We start from the raw sequence: 27,926 nt of genomic DNA, 5'->3' as shown, positions 1-27,926 counted from the left end.
TAAATTAGAAAGTGAGCTCACTAAGCGGAGCTGCCAAGCAGTCCAGGGAGAGTCTCCTCCTCCGCACGCCAGGGGACCTGCCGGCCCGCGGAAGTCCTGCCCCGGGGACCGCCCCTGCACGCCAAGCTCCGCCCCGCCGCAGCCGCTGTCCGCACGCCGGTGCTGATCCACTCAGCGACCGCCCGTTGCCCCGGTGAGCTTCTGCGGCCGGAGCCAAGCTAGAAACACCCGAAGGCGGCAGCCTGGTAGAAGGGCCAGGGCCGTGCCCGACCCCGCCCGGCTCGGCGCGCGATGCCTCTCGAAGCCGGCACGCCTGCCGCCTCCGTGCAGGATCCAGGCCCCGGGGCTGCCGTGCTCTGAGGCCGCGCTCGTGCCATGGCCGCCCGGGGAGGACCGGGCCCGGGCTCCCGGCACCACGCTCTGCGCGGGCTGCTGCTGCTCTGCCTCTGGCTGCCGAGCGGCCGGTCCGGGGAACCCGCCGCTCCTCCGTCGGGAGTCGATCGGCTGCTGCAAGACTTTCGCCGGCAGCTGCAGCTGGCACGGCCGCGCGAGGAGCTAGAACCGGAGCTGCTCGCCGGCCCGAGGGAGGATTGCCCGGGTGCGGGTGGTACGGCGGTCTACCGGGCGGTACCCGATACCATCATCCGCACCCAGGACTCCATCGCGGCCGGAGCCAGCTTCCTACGCGCACCGGGGACCGTGCGGGGCTGGCGGCAGTGCGTGGCGGCCTGCTGTTCCGAGCCTCGCTGCACTGTGGCGGTGGTGCAGCTGCCCCGGGGGCCCAGCTCACCCGCGCCCATGCCCGCGCCCCGCTGCTACCTGTTCAACTGCACGGCGCGGGGCCGCAGCGTTTGCAAGTTCGCGCCGCTACGGGGATACCGTACTTACACTCTCAGCCGCCCCGGGGACACCGCCGGGGTCTCGCCCGGGCCGGGTAAGTGCTGCGAGTGTCCCGCCATCCTGGCATCGCATACCAAGCATGCAAAATCTGCTTCCAGAGGGTTGTAGCTGCGGATAACTGAAAAAGTGGCCTATATTTCTCAGACTTAGGGATCGGGGCTGAGAAAGTCCAAAAGATGGGCAGAAGCAGGTGTGGTGGGCTGCTTCAGGGAACCTGAAGAGGAGGGTCGAGGGCTCATCTGAGAGGTCCGGCGGAAATTCTATTTAAGATATCCAGAGCTTCCTTTCCCCAATAAGGATTATTTTAGTTTTATTTCGTCTTATAGGTTTTATGAAACGTGTTTTTTTTTTTTGCAAGAAATAGCAAGGACAGGATTTGATTATATAGATACAAAATTGTCCCTAGCACCTTCCCCCTGCTTCCTGGATTGGCTCTCTGCCTGTACGTACTTCCTTCAGACAAAAATATGAAGGAAAACTTGTCACTCTGCCTCCACTCTTCTCTCCCACCCCTCCCCAACAAATGTTCTCTTCCGTGACCTTTTTGTTTTTGACCTGAGTTTAAGCAGAGCCGGCTGTGTGTTGAGGGGTTTTGGAACTCTGTACTGGGGCCTACTGGGGTCAGCACTGGGTACACAGTGGATACTAGGTAAAGTGTGTCTCTTTAAAAGACCTCAACAGCTTGTCGATTCTGTGGTTTTAAATGCAGCTGCTCCAGGGGAGCCAAGACAAAGAAGGGGAAAAAGTAGCAGAGAAACAAAATCCCTTCCCAGGTTCTTTGTGCTCATCTGGAATACATTGGCATTGCCACAAAGGAGCTTTCCTTAAAGCTGGGCAAAGAAAAGTCAACAGAAAGGCCAGAAACAGCCATCTGTGTGTTGTTGTCGTCGTCATCACCCCCCATCCCCCACCCCCGCTTGTCCTTCCGTTCTCTAGTGGCATGGCCTCCTCTCTGGGCACTGACAAGCCCAGACTTCTTCAAGTCTGCAGGAATATGGGGATGCTGAAGGTGACACCTAAGCTTACAGGCTGCATTTGTGGGCTCTGCGTGGAGGGCAGAGTGAATTTTACAGAATCCTTTTGAGTTCTTTATGTTTCTAAAACTATTTCAGTTTTCCTTCCCGGATTATTATTATTTCTTGCCCCCTTTCTTGTGACTCTTGTGAGCATGCGGGGCTAGAGGTTAGAGAGTCAAAGTGATTTAGCAAAGCTCCTTGTAGAGTTGTGGCTGGTCCATTTGGGGAGCCTTAAAGGCTCAAGAAGACACGGGGGGAGGGCTGTATGGCATAGGATAGAATAGATTTGTAGCATTGCCATCAGCTATATATCAGTCAGTATATATTGGTCACGCTAGATGAGTTTGATGTCAAAAGCTATTTTGAGCTCTTTACACACAGGAACTCACTCTGTCCTCACAACAGCTCAAAGGTCAAATCCTGGTGTATTGAAAGCAACTGCCTGAGGGCCTCTCAGCACTAAGTTTGTTGAGCCACTGAGTAGCTTGGTGCTTTCTCTCACAGCCCCTGAGGGTCTGTCACCCACAGCTGGGATAATGAGGTAGCTGTCAGGGATGATGGGAGAATATAGGAAAGAGTGGATATACCTTGATGAGACAGAACCTACCTACTAGAACCTAGACGAATGCTTGAAGTCCTGAGTCCTAGGGTTTGAGTCCAGACTTCGCCCATCCTAAAATAATCTTGCTTTGTGCCCTGCTTGGGTTTTAGCTTAGATCATCATAACGACCAAGTGTGGATGCTTCTTGTGAGTTACAGAGGTGGTACAGGTGTCTGTGGTATACTTACTTGGCTGGCTGGTGTGACTGGGAAGACATTGAGAAAAGAGGGCTGGAGGCTGAAGTCCTTTAAGATCTTGAATAAGCTGAGCATACAATCTCCCAGCATTCAGGGACCAGAACTTTTGTGATGTTTGGACGGTCTAGCCTGAAACCCAGTATCTCTGGGTAGAGCTTGGAAAGCAACCCTTTCCGTTCAAGAGAAACCAAGCCCTAAAGTGGAATTCTGCCGTGCCCCAAGCAGGCCTCCCTTGCTGCCTGTCTCCAAGCACAAGGCAAGCACTGACCTTTCCGTTCAGGGGCTGATCCCTCCGCAGACGGCTGAGTCATCTCCAAGGCTCTCCCTCACATTTTCTCCTTCTCTCTTTCTCTCGTTTGCATTAGGAGTAATCACTTATAATTCATAAATATTACAAAGATTATTTGTTGACGGTGTTGGAGAATTATGATTCATAAATTATAAGATTATTTGTTGGCAATGTTGGGGAAATGGCATTGAGACTTACCACTGTGACCACACACATATCCCAGATGTATATTTATGTTTCATCATTTTTTTACTTGGTGTGTTTATGGTCATGCCTGCCATAGCATATGCGTGAAAGACAGAGACAAATCTGCAGGAAGCTGGTTCTCTCCTTACACTGTGTGGGTCTTGGAGGTCGAATTCAAGTCATCACACTTCACAGCAAGTGTCCTCATATGTAAATATATAGGGTACTGGTCCTATATACATTTGTAGTATAAAATTAAGTCACAGTCTATGCCATACATAGGAAAACTAAAAGCTAACTTTACTATTGCCTATCTGGAAAGAAGATTAATTAAGAAAATTTCTTTAGATCATAAATAAAAGATGGGTTTTGTACAAATTCACAAAAACTTCATGTCAATAAATAAGGAATTACAAACAAGAGTCTAGGAAATATGATCTGAGGGGGGTTTGAGGGAAGTAAATGAGCAAAGGGTGCGAGTAAACAGTTCCCTGGAGAGGAAATATAGTCCGTAAACATGGGGAATGTCCAGCGTGAGACACAGTCAGAGACTGGGAGTATCATAGAGCTTCACAGCGGAGCACTTAGCGTATTAGAGGGCCTGCGTCCAATTGTTGGCACCAACAAAACTGGGGAGGGGGGGCTAATGTAAATACCAATTTACACTTACTAAATTGTAAAAAATAAAAAATATATTTAACTTGGCACGCATGTGGGAAACTCATGGTCACTGACAATGTGTGTTGGTACCAGTTTTTTGGGAAACCAATTAGGAAATAATGTACCGAGATTTAAAATACCCATTCTTCTAGAACAGTGATTCTCAACCTTCCTAATGCTGTGACCCTTTAATACAGTTCTTCATGTTGCGGTGACTCCAACCATAAAATTATTTTTGTTGCTACTTCAAAACTGTAATTTTGTTCCTGTTATGAATCGTAATGTAAATATTTTTAGAGATAGAGGTTTGTCAAAGGAGTTGCCACCCACAGGTTGAGAACAACTGTTCTAGAATATTTTTTAAGGAGAGTGATCTGTGCTAGAGAAACAGTATGAGCAAAAACATGTTCATTGTGGCATTCTCCTAGTGATAAGGTTGACGGAAAATGAATGTCCAATTTTAGGGGTTAAGAGATAAAAATAGGTTTAGGACACACGCACAGCCTACCCTGGCTCTGAGTTTGATCCCCAGAAACCCAAAAAGAGTCAAAATGGAAGTTGTGGAGTTTATATAAATCCATGGACATTGCTGGGATATCTGAATAAATATTAATGGGTTGAATATATAAACTATTAAGGTAACAAAAAGTGTAGTGGACGCAGCCTGTGATTTCAGTCACCTGACTCAGCTTCTCTGAGCCCTTGTCTGCCACTCATAAGGCCAGCTTCAGACTGACAGTGGGTACCAAGTGAGGCGATGCCTGTAGAGCACTCAGCATGCTGCGTGGTTCAAAGACCTCACTAGTAAATGGCAGCAGTTCTAATTATGTAAATGCGATTGCATGTGACCATCAGTATCATATGGGAAAAACATGCTAAATATGAAGATCGTACTGTAATTGTGGATATGTTTACTTTCCCTCTCTCTCTCTCTTTCTCTTTCCTGGAGCGATGCAATTAAAAAAAATAAATGATTGCTTCTCCAGCCTGGGAAAGAAAAACAAACAAAAAGCACATAGCTTTCTTCCTTTCACGTATTTACCTCCCCCCAGACACTCGGGCCCCACTTCAGCAACTCGTCTTTACTCGTTTATTTCTCAGCCAGTCTGTATCCCTTGCTTGGCACAGATCAGACGGTTCCACTCACAGCAGTGTGTTGTGAATGAGGCCAGCTAACATTATCATTCTCTAGATTGAACCCCACCTTGAAACGCTCAGTCTCAATCGGTCTGAGTCTTGTTTCACCTCTGCCTTACCCACTCTGTTTAGTCTCCAGGAGAAATCAATGCTTCCATTACAGTTTTTTTTTTTTTTTTTTTTTTTTTTTTTTTTAAATATTTATTTATTTATTATGTATACAATATTCTGTCTGTATGCCTGAAGGCCAGAAGAGGGCGCCAGACCTCCCTACAGATGGTTGTGAGCCACCATGTGGTTGCTGGGAATTGAACTCAGGACCTTTGGAAGAGCAGGCAATGCTCTTAACCACTGAGCCATCTCTCCAGCCCCCATTACAGTTTTTAAAATGGAAATTCCAAATTACATTTATTTTGCTCTTGGTAAATGTCGTCCTTTGTTTGCTTCCAGGACTGTTTCTGTGTAGCTAAGCTCTGGTTTGTTTCAAAATACATTTTACAGTATAATTGGCCTGGACAGAAATTGAGAAATTGTTATCTCAGAGGTCATCAGAGGTCAAGTTAGGATATGAGGACTGGCCTCAGAAATCACATCTATTGCCCACTCTAAACCAGTCAGTGACTATCATAACCATTCTTCAGGGGAGGCAGGATTCATTTGCTTCATGAAAAGGAAAATATTTCAGTGTTTTCCTGACCCTTCTGTGTAAAACTTTTGAAGGTTTTTAAAAAATATCATTGGGAGCTAGAGAGATGGCTCAGCAGTTGAGAGCACTAGCTGATCATCCAGAGGACCTGGGTTCAATTCCCAGCACCCACATGACAGCTCACAACTGTCTGTAACTCCAGTTCCAGGGAATCTGACACCCTCACACAGACACACATTCAGGAAAAACATCAGTGCAATAGGATAAAAATAAATCATTAAAAATTTTAAAACATGTTATTTTCTATACTTACTGTGAACAGCTGACATTCCATACTTCTTCTTCCACATGTATCATAGCTAAAATTCCATGTCAGAATCGATTTTATTGTTTGGTGTATAGAGGGGACACAATGAAAGTTAACAGGAAGATAGATTTCAGATGATATTTATCCTGTGTGAGGTTTTGTGATGGACTAATCTGTTCTGCAAACAGGATAACTGCTGTCTGTAGGTTGGGAAATCAGGGAGTCACGCCTCTGAGGCCTGTTCTTTTCCACAGGTGAGGACAAGCCTCCACTTAGCAAGGCCGGGAAGGATGTGGTTTTGCATCTGCCCACAGACGAGGTAATTCTGGATGGCCGAGAAAGCACAGATGACCACGCCATCATCCATTATGAGTGGACATTGAAGCAGGGTGACCCATCAGTGGACATGAAGGTGAATCATGTCATTTTGTTGTTTTTGCTGTTGTTGTTGTTTTTCCAAACAGGGTTTCTCTGTGTAGTGCTGTAGGAATTCCTACTGCCAGTAGCCTTTAAGTTACTGTCCACTTGGGTGTGGCCTCTTCTACTATTTATGCTGATATAAAGCACGCATTTGGCTTCTTTCCCAGTGGCAGGATTCGGTTGCTGTTCTCCGTTCCAGTAGAGGATTGTGACTTGTGAGTCTACCCCTAAATAAATAACCCTCTATTAGTCTCAATTCTGAGCTAGTGTGGGATTTCTTTTAAGCATCCTTCTTCATTGTAGCAGCTCTGGCTGTCCTGGAACTTACTCTGAAGACCAGACTGGCCTTGAGCTCAAAGAGAGCTGCCTGCCACCTCTTCCTTCTGAGTGCTGGGATTAAAGGCATGCACCACCACCACCCGCCCCGGTGATTCATTCTTGCTAACAAAAACTGGTGTTTCTGTGAAGTGGATTTTTGTAAAGTCCTTCATAGTCCCTGAGTGCCTGTAAGCAAGCAGAGCATGCATAAGATGGAGAAATTATATAATCAATTATCCTAGAAATTGTTTAGTCTGTAAATTCCCCTTTGTGCTTAATAAACAGTCTTGACATTTTCTTTGAAGCCTGTCAGGGTCCTGCTCCTTCAGCTCAAACACTTATATTGTGTTTCAGTAATTCTGATTATTTTTTAAAAGGTTTTCTTTCTTAATATATGATTTGGTTAGTATCCAAGTGTGATGGCACATGCCTGTAATCCCAGTACTGAGCGGGTTGAGGCAGGGGGATCACAAGTTCAAGGCCAGTCTGGACTACATCATGAGTTCCTGGCTACCCTCAGGTAAAAATTTGGCTAGGAAGTATGAAAGAAATGAATATAAAAAGGAAGTTAATAATAGAATTATTATCATGTGAAGAATTTTCCTCCTCCTCCTTCTTTTTGGATTTTTGAGACAGAGTTTCTTTATGTAGTCCTGGCTGTCCTGGAACTCGCTCTGTAGACCAGGCTGACTCACAGAGATCTGCCTGCCTCTGGATTCTAAGTGCTGGAATTAAAGGTATTCAGCATCACTGCCTGGCTTAGTTCTGCATGTTATGATGACCCCCAACCATAAAATTATTTTCTTGCTACTCATACCTGTAATTTGGCTATTGTTATGGATCATAATGCAAATGAGTGATATACAGGATATCTAATACCCAAAGGGGTATTGACCTACAGGTTGAGAACAGTGGCCTAGTGTATTGTCAGTCGACTCAAACAATCTGCACCTCACTCTATGAACTGGCACTAGGTCTTCCCTTTGCAAAATGCTAATCACATCTGTAATGGTCTATCCTGTCCCTTTAAGAGATAAACTTCGCCCACTCCCCCCTTCGCCACTGAGAATGCAGAGGCAGGCAGATCTTCCTTCCTGCCTGCAGCCTGAGTCCCTTCCTTTCCTTCCTGTCTCTCTCCCAAAGAGGTAGCCGTGGCTCCTCTCCTCCCCCCACCCGGCTCTCTGCTCTTCTCCCTTCTCTCCTTCCTCTCTTTCCCTTTCCCCTCCATAACCCACTAAATAAATACCCACTCACTCTGCATGGCGTGCCTATCCATCTGTCTCTCACCCACTGCAGCTGTGGCTCCTCCTGAGACTATCTGCCCCACCAAGGTCCCTCACTTGCCACGTGGCTCCCTGTCTGGGATCTGCTTGTCCCTCATGGCCTGTGGGCCACTCAGGGAACAGTGCCATTTTACTTAAACCATAACAGCATCCTTTTATTCCGTATAAAAGCTCTTGTACTGATTTCAGACCATCTACCTTCTAGCCTGATCTGGATTTTCTTCTCTTTTCTTTCTTTTTTTTTTTTAATGTGCATTGGTGTTTTGTCATGAATGTTGGGTCCCCTGAAACAGGAGGTGGAGGAGGAGGGCCCGCTTGCTTGTCCCAGCTGCCTGGCTAGCTTAGCCCTGAAATAACCACACAGAAATTATATTAATTAAACAACTGGTTGGCCCATTAGCTCTAGTTTCTTATTGGCTAATTCTTACATCTTAATTTAACCCATTTTTATTAATCTGTGTATCACCACATGTCTATGGCTTACCGGGTAAAATTCATCACATCTATCTCCAGTGGTGGATCCATGGCGTCCCCTCCTCTGCTTTCTTCCTCCCAGAATTCAGTTCTGTCTTCTCTGCCTACCTAAGTTTTGCCCTTTCAGGCCAAGGCAGTGTCTTTATTCATTAACCAATACAGGCAACATACAGAGGAGACTCCCACATCAAGGAGGTACAGACAGTTGTGAGCTGCCATGTGGGTGCTGGGAATTGAACCTGGGTCCTCTGGAAGAATAATCAGTGCTTTTAACCACAGAGCCATCTCTCCAGCCCCTGGATTTTCTTTGATGTGTATTCTTCATAAAATCCGCAATCCCTAATAGAATTCCTCTTGCATGCTGTGGTTCCTTCTGACCCTCTGCTCCCTCTTGTGATCTGAACATTAGTCTCCACTCCTATTAATGAAGCTAATTGCATGAACTTATTACATAATTGCAATTATGTAATATGATAGGTTTTTGCTGAGTCTTCTGTTAGCAAAGTTTCCTGCTTCATCTTTCCACATGCCTGCCACCACGGCATCCCCTTCCCGTGTTTGTGTAAGTGATTGACTGAGCCCGTGCAAGACCTCCTTTCTGTTTGTCTTCCTTACATCTCATCATTTTGATTAAGTGTCGAAAACCAGCTTCGACAAAACTCGTATGTTCCAGGGTAGGAGCGTGAGGATTAGAATTATTAAGCAAAAGGAACAGAGATAGAAGAGAAATAAGAGACAGAGAAACACAGAACAGCATCGGGAGGGACACTCAGTGAATACTGAATTCTCCTTGTTTATTCTTCTACACATGTACATACTTCACTCCAAAAAGGGAGGAGGAGTCAACAGACCTTATTAGCGTGACACAAGGAATAGACTTGAATTTCCCGACCTTTGGTCCAGGTGGAGCGCATCTACCTTAGCACTCAAAATACTAAGTAGCCACGCCCTAGGCCAGAATCGCTGTTTGTAGCCACACCTGTTGTTAACAACTTTGAGAGAGCAAAATTAAACTCAAACTCTCTGACCTTCAGATAAAGTAGAACCGGCTCACACCAGTGTGTGCCCTGACAGTTAATTTGTACAATCAGAAGTACTTTCTTTTTTTTTTTCCAGACAGGGTTTCTCTGTGTAGTTTCTGGTTGTTCTCATTCTGTAGACTGTCAGGCTGGCCTCAAGCTCAAGAGATTCACCTGCCTCTGCCTCCCGAGTGCTGGACTAAAGGTGTGTGCCACTACCGCCCAGCTTCAGAAGTGATTTCTAACGTTGAGTGCCATCTATCATTTATTATCATTATTTCTGTTTCAGGTTATTTATAGATTATTTCTCCCCGCCCTTGTTATTTTGAGACAGGGTTTCTCTTTATAGCAATCCTAGCTGTCCTGGAGCTCACTCTGTAGAGCAGGCTGGCCTCAAACTCAGAGATCCGCCTGCCTCTGCCTCCCAAGTGCTCCACCACCACCCGGCTTACATATCAATTCTAAGGAGAAAGGAGGAGCTGATGGTTTGTTGTGGGGCATGGGGGTGGGGAGTGAGGGGACAGTGTACATGTTTCTGTGTGCTCCCGGGCCCCGTGCTCAGCTCTTCCCCAAACATGTCTGTATGACAGGTGCCTCAGCCAGGAATCCTGGAGCTGTCCCACCTGAAGGAAGGCACATACATCTTCCAGCTGACTGTGACTGACACAGTGGGCCAGAGAAGCTCCGACAATGTGTCTGTGAGCGTGCTCCCCAGGATCTACTCCACGGGAGGTGAGAAGAAAGTCCTTCCACTAAGCTCGGCCCAGCCAGCCACAGCCCAGCTGTTCCTGGAAGGATGACGTCTGTGGGATTTTACATCCTGGTGACACGTTTCACAGGCTCTTCCATCTTATTTTTGGTGCTTGAAGTTTTTGCTAAAAATTTAATAACAAACATGGGCTCTCTATTTAGGACAATTTGACCTCACTGATTAGAGTGTAGAGAACATTCTCAGAGCATAGACGGTGAGCTAGTGGGTCCCGTGTGTTGACCTTCTGCCTTTCCTCTTTGACCTTGTCAAGGACAGTGCCCGACTTTTCTAGGAGAGGATTTTGTGCACAGATACAATCTTCTGGAAATTTTCAGTGTGTCTGGTGTATGATGCTCTGTGTGTTCATGTGTGTACATGCGGTGTGTGTGCCTGCACTCGTACAGGTATGTGTGAAGCTCAGAGGACAGCTTGCAGGGCGCTGGTTCTCTCTGCAGCATGCGGGTTCCTGGGATTGACAAGCATTTTCACTCACTGGACCGTCTGGCAGTCCCTCTTGCGCACAACATCCCAGAACCCATATATTATTTATGAGTGAATTTCAGAAGTTTAATAAGACACTTAAAAGGTTTGGGGATGACTGTTCCAGAATATATATATATATATATATATATTAAATGCAGATCTCTCTCCAAAACTACTCAGAAGGAAAGTCCTGCAATCCTGGGTTTTCCTGTCACATGTGTAAGGTTGCTTGGTTACAGCCCCCTCATTCCGTTTGCTCCCCCTGGTGGCTGTCGCTCACTCTGCAGTCCTAAGTTTCTGTTGGGGCGGCAGACCTGAACTCTGCTGGGCAGTTTCTGCATTATTCCCGTTCTTTACTTTCTCCTGTGGGATCAAGCTATCTTCCAATAGCCTTGCACACAGATAGACTCACTTTCTAGTCTTCTAGTTGACTGCTCTTCAATAAAATGAGTGTCAGATTTTGGTAACTGTTGCTGTTAGTGGGCTATCATAATTTGCCACTTGTTTTCTCAAGAACCATGTAGTTCACTTTCAAATTGTAGGACTCCTTAAGACATGATTCTAGCTGGGTATCTTTCATACCTGCCACTAGTTACCTCTTTTTTTAATTAAATGTATTTATTTTTAATTTTTATGAGCATTGCATGACTGTGTGAGGGTGTTGGATCCCTTGGAACTGGAGTTACAGACTGTTGTGATCTGACATGTGAGTGCTGGGAATTGGAAGACGGGGGATGTTGACTTTCTCAGCAACCCTGTGACCTGAGACTTGTTCACCAACAGGGTGCTCCAGTGTTTGCTCGCGCTACCATTTCTTCTGTGACAGTGGCTGCTGCATTGACATCACCTTGGCTTGTGATGGGGTGAGGCAGTGTCCAGATGGGTCTGACGAAGACTTCTGCCAAAACTGTGAGTCGGTCACACGGTTCTGTCAGACAGGGATCTGGGATAAAATGGGAACTGCGTTCTTCCACTGCTTGCTTCAGGTATGACTTTCGGCAGAAAGCAATGCTTGAGAACTCCCTGAGGTTAGAGTCTGAGGTGCAGGTTGGTATTGCATATGATATTTTTCAACATCCCAAAGATTTTTCTTATCTTTAAAATACTGCATAACATATACTTTTTTAAAATCTGAAGTAGGTCTAGCAAGATGACTCAGAGAAGAAGGTTCTTGCTGAAGCCTCAGAACTTGAATCTAAATTCCCAGGACCCATGTGGTGGGAAGAGAGGCTTGACTCTTACAAGTTGTCCTTTGACCTCCACCATGTAGTATCATACCTTTGTTGTTGTTGTTGTTTTTGTTTTGTGATACAGACTTTTTTGTTTTTGTGATACAGACTTGCCATGATCACACACTCACAATCCTCTATCCTTAACCTTCTGGGATTATAGACTTGTGCCTCCATCATGCTTGGCTTTTTTTTCCCCCCCCCGGGATAGGGTTTCTCTGTAGGTTTGGAGCCTATCCTAGAACTCACTCGGTAGAGCAGGCTGGCCTCAAACTCACAGAGATCCACCCATCTCTGCCTCCTGAGTGTTGGGATTAAAGGCGTGAGCCACCACTACCCCGCACTTTTATCATTTTTAAGGACAATTTATGACACACTGGGTTCTGGCTAAGGTGAAACTATAAATCAGTCATGTACTTAAAAGAGCACCAGAAGAAGGAAGAGCTGTAAATCTAGCTGAATAAAGTGCAGCTGTAAGGAAGAGGAGAGATATTCCAAAGCCTAAGGCTTAGGAACTGAGGTGTAGTGCTTGCCTCACGCGCACAAGGGCCAAGGTTCAACCTTCACTGCTATCAAAGTAGAGCGACTGGAGAAACAATAATGTTGGATCTGTCTTTGTCCATGTTAGGGAAGCTACCCAAAGAGGAAGGAACACATTGCCCATTTCAAAAGTAAGCAGTGGGTTTTATGGGGCTTGGCATGTCTTAGCTGAGTGGGATATTAGTCGCAAGTAGGCATGATTATAAAGCAAGCGCAGATCCAATGGCCTCAGTCAGAGTTCAGGAAAGAAACCCAAAGCTGAGGTGGTAGTTCTTCAGCGTCTTTGTAAAAAAGGCAAGTGTGGTGTCTGTGATGTTGATTCCAGTACTGAGGCAGCATAGGCAGGAGCATCCCAGGAGCCTACTGGTCAGCCAGCCTAACCTGCTTGGTAAGTTCCCGGTTCTGAGCCAGCAAGAGAACCCGTCTCAAAAGCAGTGGTGGATGGCACCTAAGGAAGAACAGGGTTGTCCTCTGGCCGATTCCCAGCACCACCCGCATGGCAGCTCACGACCGTTTGTAGCTCCAGTTCCAGGAGATCCATCTAGTACCCTCCTCTGACCACGCACGCACACACACACACACACACACACACACACACACACACACACACAAAGTAAATAACTAAACAAACATACAAAAAAAAAAAAAGAAAGCCAACAAGTAACTGATTCTTCCACAGTGGGCCTTGACCGCAAGACGGTGGTGACACACACAGAGGCTACTTCTGCCCATCCAGGAACCACGGGACTGAGTGAAGGTAAAGAAGACCTCCGGTTTGAAAAGTCCCAGAAAGCCACTCCCCACAACCAACCAGCTACTGTGTCCCACACAGAGAAGAGGATTCACTCCACCCAGAGGGCACCAGAGAGTCAAATCATTCCTGTCGTGCCAGGTAAGGACTCAGAATTTCTCCATGAGTAGTCCTTCTGTTTTCTGTTGTCCGAGTGGCTCAAAGTTATATCTTCTGTTGAAAAACCATCAAGGAAACGTACTCTGAAATAGAATGATACAGACTGAAATGAAGGATTTGGCCAAAACAAAACAAACCAGAAAAGAACCCTGACATTTGTATTAATACAGTTATGGAGCTCTGGAGCTGTAGGTCAGGGCAAGAGCACGTGTCTGGCATCCAAAGTCCTCAATTCGATCTCCAGCACGGAAAAGGAACCAAGTCTTGGTTTATGGGAAGGAATGTCTAGATGTCCCTGAGGGATCAGTTCCAGGATCTGTGAGAACCAAAGTTCAAAGATGTTCAAGTTCCATTTCTAAAAGTAGCAATACAGGGCAGCGAGACAGCCCAGTAAGTGCAGCTACTTCTGCAGGGCCTCCCGACCTCAGGCCCAGCCCCAAGAACTCACCTGATGGACGGAGAGAACTGGATCCTGCAGTTTATCCTCTGATCTCCACACATGAGCCATGGCATACATGCATGCCCCTCCCCACATACATACAAAATAAATGTAAATAAAAATTAACGGCTTTATATTTACATGTGATCAATACACATCCTGTATGTTGCAAACCATCTCCAAATTACATGTAATTCCTTATATAATGTAAATACCAAATAAATAGTTCTTATACTGTATTATTAGGGACTAATGACAGGAAAACAGTCTCTGTATGTGACCCATACAGATCCCATTTTTTTGTGCATGCTGAGGATTAAGCTCGGTGCTTTACACATGCAAAACAGTCACTGAACCACTGAAATACACCCTCAGTCTGGAACTCGTTTCTTTTCAGATTGTATAGGGCATGTATAAACGTTTGGTTACACAGTGAGTGGGTGCTCCGAATGGCCTGAGGCCCTAGCGTTTGGGAGCACAGAGCTCCAGTGTGGCCATGTTTGCTCAGCATCTCGTGGGCACAATGGCCTGATTGTCGTTGAATGTGTTTGCAGCTGTGGGGCCTGTTCTCTGTGTGGTCCCAGTCACCTATTAACAAGGGTGTCTTCTTGCATCCAGTCTAGCCGGGAGGAAGGAAAGCTGGTTTCCAGGCCTGCAGAGCACTAGAAAGGAGTGTTCTGTGACCGTTTACACGGGCTCTTTTTATTGGGAACTTAAGAATTTGTGGGTAGTGTAGCAGATCAGCCAAATCCTTCAAGGAACTGGGCTGAAACATGTACAAAAACCCATACGTTTGCTGCATACAGGTGTGGCATTCTTCCTCTACTAAAACACCGAAGCCTCGAGCCTTAGCTTATCTTTGGGGTAAAGTTATATAAAAGATCTTTGTTTTAAGGGCATTTATTCATTTATTTATTTATATAATGAATATAATTCAGGGTCTCATTCACTGTAAGCTACTCTACCAGCTTTAAGTACATCAGTATTTATTTTGAGATTCAACTCTAATTATTTACTTGTTACTCTTCAAGACTTATTTTCGACTGGATTCAGGAGTAGAAGCTCTCAACGAGGATGGCCTACATCTCTTGGCACTCGGTTCCTGGTGCTTTTCTGTGGCTTCCTTCATGTTCTGCAGCCTCCTCTTTGCTTTCCTTAGTGCATTGTTTCTTTTGAGCATCAGGGTTTGAGTTTCAGGACATGTAGAATAATAGACTCTCAATCTTGGGTGTCTTAGTCCTGGGCTTCTTACCTTCCTTGTTTAAGGGCTTTCTAGAAACGTATTGGTGGACATCCTCCTCTTTAGAAAGACTGAAAACCTTCAGGTTCTGCTAGCTCCTTTGGGTACCAACCATTGAGGCACAGCAATATCTGTCAGTCAGAAATGTTCCCCCTACTTTTTTTTTTATAATAACCAGAAATATAAGTTGAGAACATTCAGATGCATCCTTAAACAGACTTGCATTTCCTCTATCCAATCCTCCTTCATCGATGATGAGATTGCCCCGTACTCAACAGCAGGGTACTCTGTCATGGGTCAAGACATCTTGTTTCATGGAAAAACTTTTTTTGTGGTTCCCACCGCTGATTCAGACCACATAGCCCTTCCAGTCTCCCCACCCCCTCGAACATCAGCAGCTACTTCTGTGGCCATGCGCTTCTCACGGAACATAAGAAGCATTTGTTCATCATTCACTTCAATGAGTGTCTAATAGGTGGTGTCTGGGAAGGAGATATTCGGCTTCATCTTGAATGGCCAACCTCCTAGAAAGAGCCATGAAAAAAGCAACAACAACAACAACAAAAGCCTAAGGACTTGTCTTAAAGGTTTCCTTCTCTGTCTAGAGTTTTCACACTTCGTGTTCTGGGGCAACTGATCGGAATCTATATGATCACAGTTCCAGGAGGGTAGTTTGGGCCTGTGGAAGTGTGGTCTGTGGAACAGCTGAAAAAGCTTGTGTCCTTCCAAGAAGGTGCTGGGAATCCATCTCAAACAGGCAGAATATCCAGGAGGAGAGGGGGAAGAGGTTTGTTTATCACAAACTCCAAGACCATAATGTTAGAATGCCCTCTTCCAGCTCAGTGACCTCCCGGGTCACCCCAGAAAGGACTCCTTCCCCAGGTAGTGAGTTCTCATCAACGGTATTGCTGTTAAGGCATTGGCAGAATGAACATCCTGGTCCCCACCCACCTCTGTGCCTTCTGTCTGAGAATGAGAGAGCCTGGCTTCCTTTGGGTCCTGGCTGTAAAGTCCCCAGCCTTAAAGAGTCATAAGAGGGGGGCTGGAGAGATGGCTCAGTGGTTGAGAGCACTGGCTGCTGTTCCAGAGGACCCAGGTTCAATTTTCAGCAACCACATGGCAGTTCCTGTTCATAAGTCCTGTTCCAAGGCATCTGACACCCTCACAGACACATATATGCAGGCAAAACAGCAATGCACATAGAATACAAACAAATTTAAAAATGTCGTGAGGCTTTTCTGCCACAAGGTCCCTGATCCTCTTCAAATCCCCCACCTTGTCACTGCTGGTATTAGAGACTGCAGTCTCCTTGGAACCTCCTTATTGCCCGTCTGTCTGTCTGTCTATCTCTGGCATCAAGTAACTCCTCTAAGAAACTCCTTAGTCTTCAGTAGCATCTCAGTATCCTCTTGACCCATCCACCCCTCATGTAAACCTTCAGCAAATGAGGATAGTCAAGAGTTTTTCCCCTGAGAATTCAAGAGTAGGCCCTCTTTCCTTGACTTCTTTACTTCCGTGGAAGCAAATTTCTGGACACATCCTCTGCTTAAGTGCAGGAAGAGATAGTGATCTTAGAACTCTACCCTATGGGAAAATATTTGAATATTCATAAGTAGTGATTGGGGGCAGGTAAGGTAGGAATTCTAGGGACTTAAAGCAGAACCTGGAGCATGCTAACATAGCTCTGGGGACTGCACTGCTACTCCAACCCCTGCAGTGGTATTATCTTTCCTTCATCAGAAGAAATAAGCATGATAATCAACTGACGGTTTTTTAAATTACTTCTAGACCATTTGGAGAGAGCCTTGCAAGAGCTTCCTGGTACCTCAGTATGAAAATGAGCAGAGTACCAGACATAGCTCAGTGGTAGAACATTAGCCAACCCCTGGATTCTATTTAGTGTGTGTCACGTGGAAACTTTTCTCCCACAGCTTGACTGTGTTTAAATGTGTGAGAAGAATGAACAAGGTGAGATTCTGGAAGTTTGGAACCAGCACCTGAAGTAGTGCTAAGTCATTTTTCATCTCCAGTCGATCAGCTGCTACAAGCCATGAGGCTTGTGGGGGCTCCGACAGAGATCCATCTTTCCTTACCTCCTGGGTGCTGGGATTAAAGACATGAGTCATGCCCAACTGGCCTATGTCTTGCCATTCCTTCCTCTAAATCATCTTTTAAAAAATAAATAAGGAAGCCGGGTGGTGGTAGTGCACACCTTTAATCCCAACACTCAGGAGGCAGAGGCAGGCGGATCTCTGTGAGTTCGAGGCCAGCCAGAGCTGTTACACAGAGAAAACTTGTCTTGAAAAACTGAATGAATGAATGAATGATAAGGGACTAGAGAGATTACTTGATAGTTAACCAGAGAACCCAGCACCCACATCAGGGGATTCACAACTGGCCTCTTTGGGCACCCACATACATATCATACAGGCACATGTATCTAAATTAGAAAGTAAATAAAGCTGTAATCCCATGCCTACTTCCTGAAGTTTTTAATGTCCCTTTAACATATACCTGTTTACTTTCCACAGACAGTAATTCCTCAGGAGAGAATCAAGAAGGAAGCTACGTTTTCAAGTCCAAGAGTGACCAAGCAAGGCGGGAACACCCAGCCCCAGAAGCAGGTCAGTGTTTGCCTTGAATACACCCCGCAGAGCAATGAGGTCCCCAGAATCACCCCAGCTCTAGCTGCATGTCAGGTGGAGCTGTGAGAGTTCATGTTGAGGCTGTGCTCCAGGGACCAGAACCTTCTCAGTGTCAAGGTCACTGAGAAGTGCCTCATGGTGCCCTTGACAGGAGACTACTGTCTTTGGACTCACTGTCTTTCATACATCCTTCCAGGGGTCACTCTGTGGGAAGAGTCACACTGTGACACAGAGGTTAGGAAAATAGGCTCAGCCAGGCATGGTGGCTCACTCCTTTAGTCTCTACACTTGGGAGGCAGAGGCAGGTGGATCTCTGAGTTCAAGGCCAGTCTGGTCCACAGTGTGAGTTCCAGGACAGATCAGACACTGCAGTTCAAATCTGGCTTTGCCACTCAACTCAACAACCACAGCCAGGTTCTTATCTCTGGATCCTAATGGTTTCATGGCAGGTGACAGCAGTAGCTGTTCCTACCTCCCGGGGTGGCTGCGGAGGGGGAACTCGCCACAGTGTCTAGTGCAGACTGCGTGGTTTGGCTGTCAGTGATGACTGTTAAGGTTGAGTTAGGTGTGAGGTGGAAGAGTGAGGAGGACAGAACATGGCAGGAATGTGGGCAGTACAGGGCGCAGGTGGACCACTGGCACGGGGAAGCACAGTTTCATCATTTGGATTGTTTTTAACTGGAAAGAGCGCACTGACAGTCCTGTAGGAAGTCCTGCATCCTGCACACTAAGTCTGCAAAAAGACCCATGAGAACAAAACCATCCCTAAACTATCGATCTAAACATGGACAAAGCTTTCATTTCCCCCTAGATTTTTCTTTGCAGTATCTGTGCAACGGTGCTCATTTCCTGTTCATGGCTGAATGATACCACATTTAATTTCTAACCAACCGATGTCTGAGCATAGTGGAGATGTCAGTAGCCGCCTGTGTCCCTGAAGTCTACTGGCCTATTGGATTCAGCTTTTCTGGGAATGTTAAGATAAGACTCCTTATCACCTGTCAGCATGGAGAGAGAAGCCAGCCCCCCTCTGGAGTCGTGGCCACATGTCTCTGGAGGTTTGGTTCTAATGGCTGCTCCTCATTCTAGTTGTTAAGATGGTTTGGCTTTCCTTCCCATTCATACAAGCAGAATACATAATTCATCACCTTAGTTTTCTTAATGATACAGAGCTGGAATCTATTAAGCTATTTTAATACATGTAGAAGCATGGGTATGAAAAGGAGAGGCTCGCTCTAGCTCGTTACTGACAGCTCTGTCATTGTGTCTTAGAAGTTGAGGGAAAACATAATTTCAGATTAACCCAAAGTGAAAATATTGAAGAAACTGTCAACTAAGGATTGAACAGCAAAGACTAAATAAAGCGTGGTGAGACATGCCTGTAACCCCTTAGGATTATAGCCTGGGGAGCGAGGCTCACAGATGAGAGACCAGCATAGACTACATAGCAAAACCCTGTTTTAAAAAACGAGGTGCTGGGAAGATGGCTCGGCCAGTGTCTTAATCAGGGTTTCTATTGCTGTGAGGAGACGTCATGACCGTGACAATTCTTATAAGGGAAAACATTTCACTGAGGTGGCAGCTCACACTTTCAGAGGTTTCATCCTTTGTCGTCATGGTGGGGAACGTGTGCAGTGCAGGCAGACAAGGTGCTGGCTACATCTTGATGTGTAGGCTAAGGCAACAGGAAGTAGCCTGAGGCACTGGGTGGTATCTTGAGCATATTTTAGACCTTAAAGCCCCCTTCCTCAGTGACACACTTCCTCCAACAAGACCATACCACCTCTAACAAGGTCACACTTCCTAATAATGCCACTCCCTTTGGGGGGGCGGGCATTGTCTTTCAAACCACCACAGCCAGTAGAGTACCTGCCATACTAGAATGCAGACTTAAGTTTGGCTCCGTGGCAACCACATAAGAAACTGGGCACAGTCACACAGATGTAGCCTTAGCCCTGGGGAAATGGAAATGGGTGGGTGCCTGGAGCTCACCAGGCAGCTGTTCTAGCTAGTAGAGGAGCTCTGGGTTCAAAAGATGAGATGGAGCAGGATAGTGAAAGATATTCAGTGTTAACCTCTGACCTCCACACATGTACATGCACCTGCAAGCCCAGGTACACACACACACACCTAAAAACAATTAAAAAGAATCTGGACAAGGTGGCTCTGTAACACCAGCACTCAGAAGGCTGGATCAGGAAGATTGCCACCAAGTCGAAGCCAGCCTGGGGTGCATAGTGAGTTTCCTGGGCTATGGAGTAAGACTCTGTCTCAGAGAGTGGGGCAGCAATGAGGAGATGGCTCAGTATGTAAAGCTGCGTAAGCGTTAGAGTACCTGAGTTTAGATCCCTAGGGCCCGGAGAAAGACTAGGATGTGGTGGAACATGCCTGAAGCTCCGGAAAAGATGTGGTGGCACACGAAGTGCCGGCTAGGATGCAGTGGCACACGCCTGCAGCCCCTGCTAGGATGCGGTGGCACACGCCTGCAGCCCCTGCTAGGATGCGGTGGCACATGCCTGCAGCACCAGCACCATGAGGTAGAGACAGGAGGAACTCAGGCTGACTAGCTAACCCGTGTAGCTAGGTGAACTCTACGTTCAGTGAGAGACCCTGTCTCAAAAACTAAGGTGGAAAGAAACTGAAGAGGCCACCCAGCATCAACCTCTGCCTTGAACACACACACATACACATGCACAAATGGCTGTGAGTACCCACAGGTGCACATACACACAACTCAGTTTAAAAAGAAAAGAATACATTTCAATATTCTGGCAAGTACTACATTATAGATGTTTGTGTGTGTCACTCACACACACACACACACACACACACACAGAGAGAGAGAGAGAGAGAGAGAGAGAGAGAGAGAGAGAGTTGTTATAGGAGCGGCGAGGCTGCGTCCCGGGCACCCGGCTGCCCGCACGGCTAGCTTTACCCGAAATAATTACACGGAAACTGTATTCTTTTAAACACTGCCTGACCCATTAGTTTCAGTTTCTTATTGGCTAGCTCTTACATATCGATCTAACCCATTTCTATTAATCTGTGTAGCCCACAAGCTGGCTTACCAGGAATGATCTTAACCTGCATCTGCCTGGAGTGGGAGAATCATGGTGACTCCTTGATTCAGCTTCTTTCTCCCAGCATTCTGTTCTGTTTACTCCGCCTACCTAAGGGTTGGCCTATCAAATGGGTCTAGGCAGTTTCTTTATTAATAAGAAATCACTCCCACATCAAGAGAGAGAGAGAGGGAGAGGAAGAGAGAGAGAGAGAGAGAGAGAGAGAGAGAGAGAGAGCCCTAAACAGGAATTAGCACCCTCATACCTGATTTGGGAAATAGAAATTTTCATGAATTTTGTTTTGTTTTCCTAGGTGGGCCTGAGCCACAGGACTGAGATTTCCACCCTAATTTGCTCCCTAAACACTGTTTTTCATCCTTGATGACCTAGACTCAGGCTAACAGCCCTTCCCTGGGCAGGCAGAACTGGGGCTGTTCTGTTCCAAGCTGGAGTGGTTTGGGGGTCTCTGAGCTCCTGTGGGAGGAGAGCAAAGCCTTTCTTTGTCTCGGTCCTGACACTCACAGGCCACTTAACCCTTTGAAAACATCTTTCATCAGAATAGCACTAGGAGCCAGTGTGGCCACTAAAAACTCAGAGCACTGGAATGCAAGGAGAAGCTGTGGTTCTGGATGCTTCCAGAGTGCAGGGCTGTGGGATGGAAGTGGCTCTAGAACCAGTTTCTAAGTTGTACGTTTGCTGCAGGTTTTTCTTTCACAATTCTATAAGGGAGCACTGGCCTTATGCTAAAATTTGATATCCGTAGACACTAAAGCAACTTCCTAATCCTTTCCTCTCCTGTTCCAGACCCAGGACAGTCCTTGGTATTCAGATACTAATCTAGAGTTTGAAGCCCCCTGTGTGCCATCACCTTGAGGTCATGTCAAGGTGAGGCCAGCTACTCCTGGGGCCAGTGTTAAGTGCCAAAAGTTAAGGCTCTCTGGAGAGAACTACCTCAGCTACCTACCCTCCAACAGACTTGTGTATTTGCCCCACCCTCTCTTCCTTTCCTCCCCCTCTCCAACATCACCTCTGCCCAATCTTGCTGGAGCCATTTCCCCAGCTGTATTTTACCTATTTTACCATCCTCTGTTAGTCTCCATCGGTGCACACCCTCTGTGGCTGCAAGCAATCAGTGCACAAAAAAAGGAAACTGCCCAGCCTCCTGTAAATAAATTTCCATTTGCTAATCCAGCAGACTCCCCAGGCTCCGCCCTGAGCCCTTCAGAGCATCCTATTCACCAGAGCCATTCCCTGTGATGCTGTTCCTTCTGTTGGCTTTCTGCATCCCTGTCCTCTGACTCACGCCTTTTGGAGCCTGCTCCTGTCCCCCTTCATATATACATATATATATATATATATATATATATATATATATATATATTCCCCATTCAAAAATTTCCACTTCCTCCCCTCCTCCCATTCCCCTCCCACTCCCCCACTCACCCTCCTCCCTCCCCCTCCAGTCTTAAGAGATGGCAGGGTACCCTGTCCTGTGGGAAGTCCAAGGCCCTCCCTCCTCCATTGAGGCCTAGGAAGGTTTGCATCCAAATTGACTAGGATCCCAAAAAGCCAGTACATGCAGTAGAAACAGGTCCCAGTGCCATTATCAATGGCTTCTCAGTTAGCTTCCATTGTCAGCCACATTCAGAGAGTCCGGTTTGATCATATGCTTGTTCAATCCGAGTCCAGCTGGATTTGGTGAGCTCCCATTAGATCAGGCACACTGTCTCAGTGGGTGGACCAATGCCGCCTCGCGGTCCTAACTTCCTTGCTCATCTCCCTCCTTCTGTTCTTCAGATGGATCTTGGGAGCTTAGTCCAGTGCTCTGATGTCAGTCTCTGTCTCTATCTCCATCTATCTTGAATTTTGCATGTAAATGGATGGACATAGAAAACACTATCCTGAGTGAGATAACCCAGACCCAAAACAATGAATATGGTATGTACTTACTCATTAGTGGACTCTAGCCATAAACAAAGGACATTGAGCCTATAGTTCACAAGCCTAGAGAAACCAAATAAGGGGAACCTAAAGAAAAACATATATAGATCCTCCTGGAAATTGGAAGCAGACAAGATCGCCGGGCAAAAATTGGGAGCTTGGGGGTAGGGGTGGGAGTAGGGTGGGGGGAAGGGGAGAGGGGGAGAGAGAAGGGAGAAGGGATGGATTGGGGAGAGCTTGGGGGAGTGGAAGAGTTGAGATGGAGGAAGGGCAGATAGGAGCAGGGAAGAAGATATCTTCATTAAGGGAACCATTTTAGGGTTGGCAAGAGACTTGGTTCTAGAGGGGATCCCAGGTGTCCACGGGGATGTCCCCTGCTAGGTCTTGGACAGCAGAGTAGAGGGTGCCTGAACTGGCCTTGTCCCATAGTCACACTGATGAATATCTCGACTATCACCATAGAACCTTCCTCCCCTATCTACCATCCGACCTCACTTTTACTGTAGCGGCTACTATCACTATGCTAACACCCCCTAGGTATCTAGATCAGATAATCAAAGCACCTAAGGGGACATTCTACCTGGAGCCCACGTAGCACCACCACCAGCAGCAGCAGCAGCAGGTTCTCAACCTGTGCATTGTGACCCTTTCAGGGTTGAATGAAAAGGTTGCCTAAGACCACCTGGAGTATGTAAGAGCCCTCCTCTGTCCATTGCCAGGCGGGTCCTCCATGCAGATACGCCCACAAACAAGCAAGAGGAACGGTATTCAAGTGTCACAGCTAATGGAAGGTTGAGAACCACTGCCTGACAGGCATGTCAATCAAAAAAATGATCCAAATAAAACACATATATTTAAGAACAAACACATGTAACAAACTTATCTTCCTCGCTCCCCCACATAAGATCCAAATCACTCTAGGAAAAATCTTACCAACTAAATATTTCTTCCCATCATTAGGTTTTTAAACACAACTCTGTCATTGTTACCTTAATATTTCATTGCAGTCTATCTAGTAAGATATTCAGATATGTTCTCATATCCATATTAGAGAAGTCAGCACCGTAGGGACAAGGCCACAGGCTCTGTCCTGAATCGGTGTTCAGCACATTTGACCAGTATTAGGTGCCTCCATTCCCATTGTCTGTAAAATGCCTATAGCGTGAGTGCCAGCTCATGTGCTTGTGAGTGTTTAGTTATTTCAGCTATTAAGCTGGCTTCTGGCATTAGCTTATCCTTGGGTATTTTTGTGAGCAACAAATAAAAAATTGCTTATCTTTGATTACTAGGTACTCAGGCCAGCGTCCGGCACATGTAAAGCTATTAATCAACACAGAATAAATAAGCAGAATGAAATGTTTCAGAACCAAGCTACACATGGAGATGTTGGCTCCTCTATTTCGTCCCACTGAAAGAAGGTGCAGCTATAAATAGCCTCACACTGTTCACCAACCCGGCCCTGCTCCCGTGAAGAGGGGCTAAGAACAGAGCTTGCTGAGTTTGACTGGAGACAGATCTACCATGCTGCTTCCAGACTCTGGAAAACTACAGGCTACCCTGGTCCTCTGCCCAGGAGCAGCCCCAAAGGAAAAGCCAGTGGCCAGTTACACCAGCATGTCTTTACAATTTTAGTTTTGATTAAAGCATAATAACATCGCTCCCTCCTCCCTTTTCTCCTGCTAACTTCTACCATGCTACCCCCTAAAAAGAATTCATGGCCCCTTATTATTATTATCATTATTATTATTACACACACACACACAAACACACACATACCTTGCTGAATCTGTTCAGTGTTGCCTGTATGCATTTGTTTTTAGGGCTGAGTATACAAGCATATTTGATGTTAGTTTTTAATAAATTGTCTACTGGAAGACAGTAGGATCCCTGGATTTTAAAAAATTTAATGTGTATGGATGTTTTGCCTGTACGTATGTCCATGTACCACATGAGTGCCTGGTGCCTCTGGAGGTCAGAAGAGGGCATCGGATTCCCGGGAACTAGAGTTACAGATGGTTGTGAGCTGTTTTGTGGGTGCTAGGGATTGAAGCTGAGTACTATGGAAGAGCAGTAAGTACTTAATCATGGAGCCATCTCTCAAGCCCTACCAGAACCAGAAATCGGGAGTTAGGCTACAACTAATGAGAAGATGCTCATGTGTGAACCCACAAATGTCACGTGACTCTAATGAAAACGTTTCTCATGGTTGCAGTCTCTAGGATAGTTGGAGATCAGGGTGATCTCACTGCAGTGTTTTACCCGATGGCAGGGATTTTTTGTAGGAACCTGGTAGAGAATTGGTTTTTAAGAGGTCTGGGTTTAAGACTAGACCTACAATACGTAAGTAGACATGGGAATTAGCCCCTCTGTACCTTTGTCAGAAAAGCAGCAATAATACTGGTACCAACTAGAGTTGTTCAGATGGGGTAAAATAATGCATGTCGGGTGCTCATCATAGAGTAACCAGTAGCTGTCACTGTTGCCAACCACTGACCAGAGCTTTCTCCCCCCCAAACTTTGCATAGGTGCAGTGTTACCCCTGGCATTGGGTCTGGCCATCACGGCGTTGCTACTTCTCATGGTGACTTGCCGACTCCGACTGGTAAAGCAGAAACTTAAGAAAGCCCGTCCCATTACGTCTGAGGAATCTGACTACCTCATCAATGGGATGTATCTGTAATGAAGCTACCATAACAGCTGGGGGGCAAGGATGGGGTTCACTTACAATTTGTTCTTTGGGTTCTGTCATTGAGACCTTTTGTTTTAAATTGTGCTAGAAGATACTGCAGTTAGAAATCTTGATTTATCATGAAATCAATCTCCTGAGTAAATGTCTCAAACAGGTAGAGAGGAATTCATGAGATTGAAGTTTATAGTATGCTGAGACAGAAAGTCAGTATGCCATCAGGTGACAAATGGCATTGACAGCCTTTCATTTGTGAGGTGCCAACTGCTGGCTCCTGGCACCTTACCCTTGTCTTCCAACCCTCTCCTTTACTGGGTTCTCATGAGCTTCATTCTCTTTTTCTCTGCCAAATATCTTTGAAAAGGGACCTTAAGTGAATTTACACTCAGTGAGATATTATCAATAGCAGGTCTGTATGTTAAAGCATTCTGAATAGATCAGCAAAGTCCTGCAGGAGAGGAATATGGATTCACCCCATGCTTCTGACATCAGACCGCGGTGGTAGCCACTATGATCGGCTGACCTTTGAAGAACCCCTTGTGGTTAGGAGCAACTCTAGCTGGTTATAAAATGAGATCAAGGCAGCAGCAGAGGACCTGGCAGGGAAAAGCAAATAGAAGCATAGCCATGGGATGAGTAAGGACAATTAATGTCTCATCTGCACAGTGCTCCTTCATGGTGTGTAACACAGTGGCCAGTCTATATATGCACTGGTTTTCAACATGAGCCTTTTTGATGAAATAGTGCGAATTGTCAATCAAAACACTAATGTCTGGGCACGATGTTTGTAAAAATGTCGCCCTGTTTAAGTATCACAGGCCATTCGATGGAATGAGTCGGATGCTTCCCCTTGTGTTGTTTTGCAGAGCCGGAGGTGGGACCCAGGAGCCTGTGTGTGCTAGGCATGTGCTCTACCATTAAACCACACCCCTGCCTTCCATCTTGTATGTTATTAAAATGTCATAATATACAGTCAGCTAATGTCAGGATGTATTTCCAGAGCAGAAAACACTTTTGTGCAGACTCACCTTTACGGGATATTAGCGTCCAGCTTAGCATCGTTCTTTTCAATTTATAGGCAGTACAGGTCCATCTGAGGGGACTGCACAGTGTCGTGCCCACCTAGAATCATGAGGTTCCTATTTTCTTTACTGTAAGTGGCAAACATTGAAAAACACTGTAGCCTCATGCGTTTAGACAATGGAAAGTAGGCGGTTCCTTTAACAAGTGGCTTGATTTTGGTGAGGGAATATAACTTATCAAAGTGTATTACTGGGTAGTTCTAGAAAAACAAACGTTTGCTTTTGTCTCTTGAGACTCTAACTCTAGCCTTCTGCTGAATATTTAGAGCTGAGCAATGGTGTCAGTGTTACCTTGGTAGTCTGAGAGATGGACGATGTGAGCGAACTCACCTGTATTCTGATCCTGTGTGGCTAGTTTTTATAGAGGACATCGCCTACAGCCATACCCAGTAAAATAGAAACCGATAAGGCATGTTTCTTTCTGCACTTCTTTTATATACAAAGAAATAAACTACAATCTAGTATTGCTATTGTTTTGAAGTACTTGAGAAAGATGTCTTGTATGTACTATTCCTTTAATAAACTATTTTATTCTTATGCCTTTAAAAAAAAACCTCCTTTATTATAAATTGTAGGTTACTAAATTTGCCCAAACTGTTACTATATAATTTGGATTTAATCATGCCAACTGTTTTCACAAAGAGGGAAACTGAGGGATGTAGAAAAGGGAGTCACCCCAAGCCACAAGAAAGGCTGGAGATCAGCTCTACCTAGTAGTCATCGTCTGAAGCCTGGGAGACCTTTAAGAGCCATCCTACCAGTGACTATCGGACCCAAGTTCTTCCTCTACCACTCCAACTATTTAAAGGGACACAGTGGTCATAGCTTATTTTTTTAGTAGGCGGCGGGGGGGGGGGGTGAGATCGGGTTTTTCTGTGTAGCTATGGAGCCTCCTGGCCACCGGCTAGCTTTACCCAAAATAATTACATGGAAACTGTATTCTTTTAAACACTGCTTGGCGCATTAGCTCTAGTCTCTTACTGGTTAACTCTCACATCTTGATTAACCCATTTCTAATAATGTGGTGGCTTACCGGGAAGGATCTTAACCTGTGTCCATCTTGGAGAGGAGAGCTATAGCGTCTGCCTCATTGCCTTCTTCCCCCCAGCATTCTGTTTACTCTGCCTACCTAATTTTCTGTCCTGTCAAAGGGTCAAGGCAGTTTCTTTATTAACCAATGAAAGTAATAGACAGACAGATGACCCTCCTCCATCATGATGCCATTCTTATCTCAGTTATGGTCTCTGCAGTAGGAACCTTTTCCATCTCTTCCTTGTAAAGACTGAAACCTTGCTTGGCCCCATTACTGTCACAATGACACCATCACTTGGCTGATCTGGCTCTTTATTGTATCTTCCCTCAATCCAAAGGTCCATAATTCTATTTGTTCCTCACGTTGGCTGTCAAAGGCAGACCCTGTTGGTGGCTTTGACTGAACTTCTATGAATGCCACACAGGCTGAGTCTTT

General features: G+C 45.9%; 1 protein-coding gene across 1 annotated transcript; it reads left to right on the top strand.

Moving 5' to 3' along the window:
- Positions 1-120: 120 nt before the first annotated feature.
- On the top strand, positions 121-27,001 carry Lrp11 (LDL receptor related protein 11). Its single transcript, XM_041680270.1, has 7 exons — positions 121-934; positions 6,194-6,351; positions 10,044-10,185; positions 11,471-11,596; positions 13,136-13,348; positions 17,577-17,669; positions 25,216-27,001. Exons 1-7 carry the CDS (start codon positions 376-378, stop codon positions 25,368-25,370), a joined length of 1,446 nt encoding a protein of 481 aa, XP_041536204.1. The 5' UTR covers positions 121-375; the 3' UTR covers positions 25,371-27,001.
- Positions 27,002-27,926: the final 925 nt, after the last annotated feature.

The sequence above is a fragment of the Microtus oregoni genome, unplaced genomic scaffold, assembly GCF_018167655.1.
Source record: "Microtus oregoni isolate MIOR12 unplaced genomic scaffold, Mior012 000033F_ref0000390, whole genome shotgun sequence".
NCBI lineage: Eukaryota > Metazoa > Chordata > Mammalia > Rodentia > Cricetidae > Microtus > Microtus oregoni.
The sequence above is the reverse complement of the archived record's forward strand: the minus strand, read 5'-3'. Positions and strand labels throughout refer to the sequence as shown.